This window comes from Colobus angolensis, unplaced genomic scaffold (genome assembly GCF_000951035.1).
Source record: "Colobus angolensis palliatus isolate OR3802 unplaced genomic scaffold, Cang.pa_1.0 Scaffold25, whole genome shotgun sequence".
NCBI lineage: Eukaryota > Metazoa > Chordata > Mammalia > Primates > Cercopithecidae > Colobus > Colobus angolensis.
In genome coordinates this window covers 5,871,566-5,874,579 of record NW_012115710.1, presented here as the reverse complement: position 1 = coordinate 5,874,579, position 3,014 = coordinate 5,871,566, and the positions used below count along the sequence as shown (strand labels likewise).

Genomic DNA, 3,014 nt, shown 5'->3' with positions numbered 1-3,014 from the left:
AGTCTCACTTTGTAGCCCAGGCTGGAGTGCAGTGGCATGATCTCGGCTCACTGCAACCTCCACCTCCTGGGTTCAAGCAGTTCTCTGCCTCAGCCCCCTGAGTAGCTGGGACTACAGGCACCTGCCACCATGCCCGGCTAACTTTTTGTATTTTTAGTAGAGATGGGGTTTCAACATGTTGACCAGGCTGGTCTCAAACTCCTGACCTTGTGATCCACCCACCTCAACCTCACAAAGTGCTGGGATTACAGGTGTGAGCCACTGTCCCTGGCCACAGCCTCGCCTTAATTCATTGACACCTGCAAAGACTCTTGTTCTCAAATCAGGTCACCTTTGCAGGTACCAAGGGTTAAGACCTCAGCGTACCCTTTTTTGTGGAGAACGGGGTCACAGTTCAACCTGATAACAGGACACCCCACTAAGCCAAACTGTGTGTGCTGTTTTAGGACTCGGTGACCTTCGCAGATGTGGCTGTGAACTTCACCAAAGAGGAGTGGACCCTGCTGGACCCAGCTCAGAGGAATCTCTACAGAGACGTGATGCTGGAAAACTCCAGGAACCTGGCGTTCATAGGTAGGGAGGCCCCCTCCCCCCTTCCTGCACTTCGTGATGGGACCAGTGCTGGTTTGGAACCGTGTTCTGGGAAGTGCATTGGAAAATGGGAACTGGGTTAAATTCCAGAGACAGAACTGTTGCCCCCCAAGTAGTAGATGTAGGGCTCACCGTGAAACTGGAAATCACTTTGCTGCATCATTTCATTTCATTTCATTTCATTATTTCATTTTTTGAGACAGGGTCTCACTCTATCTCCCAGGCTGGAGTGCAGTGGCATCATCTCAGCTCACTGCAACTTCTGCCTCCTGGATTCATGCAATTCTCTTGCCTTAGCCTCCCCAGTAGCTGGAAATACAGGTGCACACCACCACACCTGGCTAATTTTTGTTTGTATTTTTAGTAGAGGCAGATTTCACCACATTGGCTAGGCTGGTCTTGAACTCCTGACCTCAAGTGATCCTCCCACCTTGGCCTCCCGAAGTGCTGGGATTACAGGCGTGAGCCACCACACCCAGCCTTTATTTTTCTTTTCATGAAGATGGGTTCTCACCCTGTCACCCAGGCTGGAGTGATGTGGCACCATCACGGCTCACTGCAACCTCCGCCACCTGGGCTCAAGCAATTCTCCTGCCTCAGCCTCCTGAGTATCTAGGATTACAGGCGTGCTCTACCACGCCCAACTAATGCATGCATTACATTTTTATTCTCTTGGTGATCGAACAGACTTTGGGGGATCCTTATGTAGGTGAACATGGTACACAGGAAAAGGGTCATTCTGAGCCCTTTTGGCAGAGTTTTAGTGCATTGATGAGAAAAGTAGAGGGACCACTGTTGCTCTTCTGTCCACACATTGTCAGCTTCGGAACCCCAGCAAACCAAAGCTTGTGTCCATTTCACGGAAAGTCTTGGCATAGTTCCTTTACACCACGTGCTTGCCCAGTGAACAGGATCTCAACTAGGCAAACCCAGTCTGCCCTCTCATTTGGAGCAAGAAGTGGTCTGAAAACAGTGCAGGGCAGTTTTGTCCAGGCATTCATGCATCTCAGTGCCAGGTAGATGTGAACCTTACAGGACCAACAGGTTTGTAAGCCAGCAGCATGGTAACAGAGCCACGGGCTCACACCACTGAGACAGCAAGGTTTGCAACAGAGAAAGTTTCATGATTATCTGGTGCTGACTGAGGAGATGGGAAGAGACGCTCAAATTCTTCTCCCTGAGTGGTTCTGGGGTTCTCGTTTTTTTGTTTTTTGAGACTGTGTTTCACTCTTGTTGCCCAGGCTGGAGTGCAATGGTGCGATCTCCACTCACTGCAACTTCTGCCTCCTGGGTTCAGGCAATTCTCCTGCCTCAGCCTCCCGAGTAGCTGGGATTACAGGCACACACCACCATACCCGGCTCATTTTTGTATTTTTAGTAGAGACGGGGTTTCATCATGTTGGCAAGGCTGGTCTCGAACTCCTAATCTCAAGAGATCCGCCCGCCTCGGCCTCCCAAAGTGTTGGCATTAGAGGCATGAGCCACTGCTCTCATTTTCAAGGGGATCATGAAGAGCATGGGACTGGAGAATTGGAGATGTTGATTGGTCAGAGGAAGGGGGATGAAATTGTCAGGATGAGGAAAGTACATTCTTTGGTGCGTCAGTTTCTCACGGCATTCCTCAGACCAGTTGGCGTAGTCATTTCATCAGAATGCAGGACCTGAAGGAATATCTCAAAGTGAAAACTTAATGCTTTGTAATTTTCAAGTTGTTATCTACAGAGCAGCTAAGGAGACCTATAGGCCAGGCACAGTGGTTCACACCTGTAATTCTAGCACTTTGGGAGGCTCAGGCAGGAGGAGGATTACTTGAGGCCAGGAGGTCGAGACCAGACCAGCCAACATGACAAAACCCTGTTCTTTTTTGTCTTAAAAAAGTTTTTTTTTAATTTAAAAGGAAAAAAAAAAGAAAGAAAAAACAGGTACCCTCTTGCCCAGGCTGGAGTGCAGTGGTACAATCTCAGCTTACTGCAATCTCTGCCTCCTGGGTTCAAGCAATTCTCCTGCCTCAGCCTCCCGAGTAGCTGGGAATACAGGCACACACCACCATGCCCGGCTCATCTTTGTATTTTTAGTAGAGACGGAGCTTCAACACATTGGTCGGGCTGATCTCAAACTCCTGACCTCCAGTGATCTACCCACCTCAGCCTCTCAAAGTGCTGGGATTATAGGCGTGAGCCACCGCGCCTGGCTGAGCTTATGTTTTTTGACTTTTATCCATCCTCTCATATATTCATTTTTCCCAGAGAAAGGCCTGTTCCTTTTCTCCTTAAAATTGCACATGGAGGCCGGGCATGGTGGCTCAAGCCTGTAATCCCAGCACTTTGGGAGGCCGAGACAGGCAGATCACGAGGTCAGGAGATCGAGACCATCCTGGCTAACATGGTGAAACCCCGTCTCTACTAAAAAATACAAAAAACTAG

At 49.3% G+C, this 3,014-nt stretch overlaps 1 protein-coding gene across 1 annotated transcript in view; it reads left to right on the top strand.

The window, feature by feature from the left end:
* The window catches only part of ZNF114 (zinc finger protein 114), a 9,117-nt gene that overhangs the window by 2,923 nt on the left and 3,180 nt on the right, over positions 1 to 3,014 (top strand). Inside the window, exon 2 of the mRNA XM_011946546.1 lies at positions 447 to 573. Coding sequence (XP_011801936.1) covers positions 447 to 573 — 127 coding nt within the window. The remainder of the gene's footprint in view (positions 1 to 446; positions 574 to 3,014) is intronic.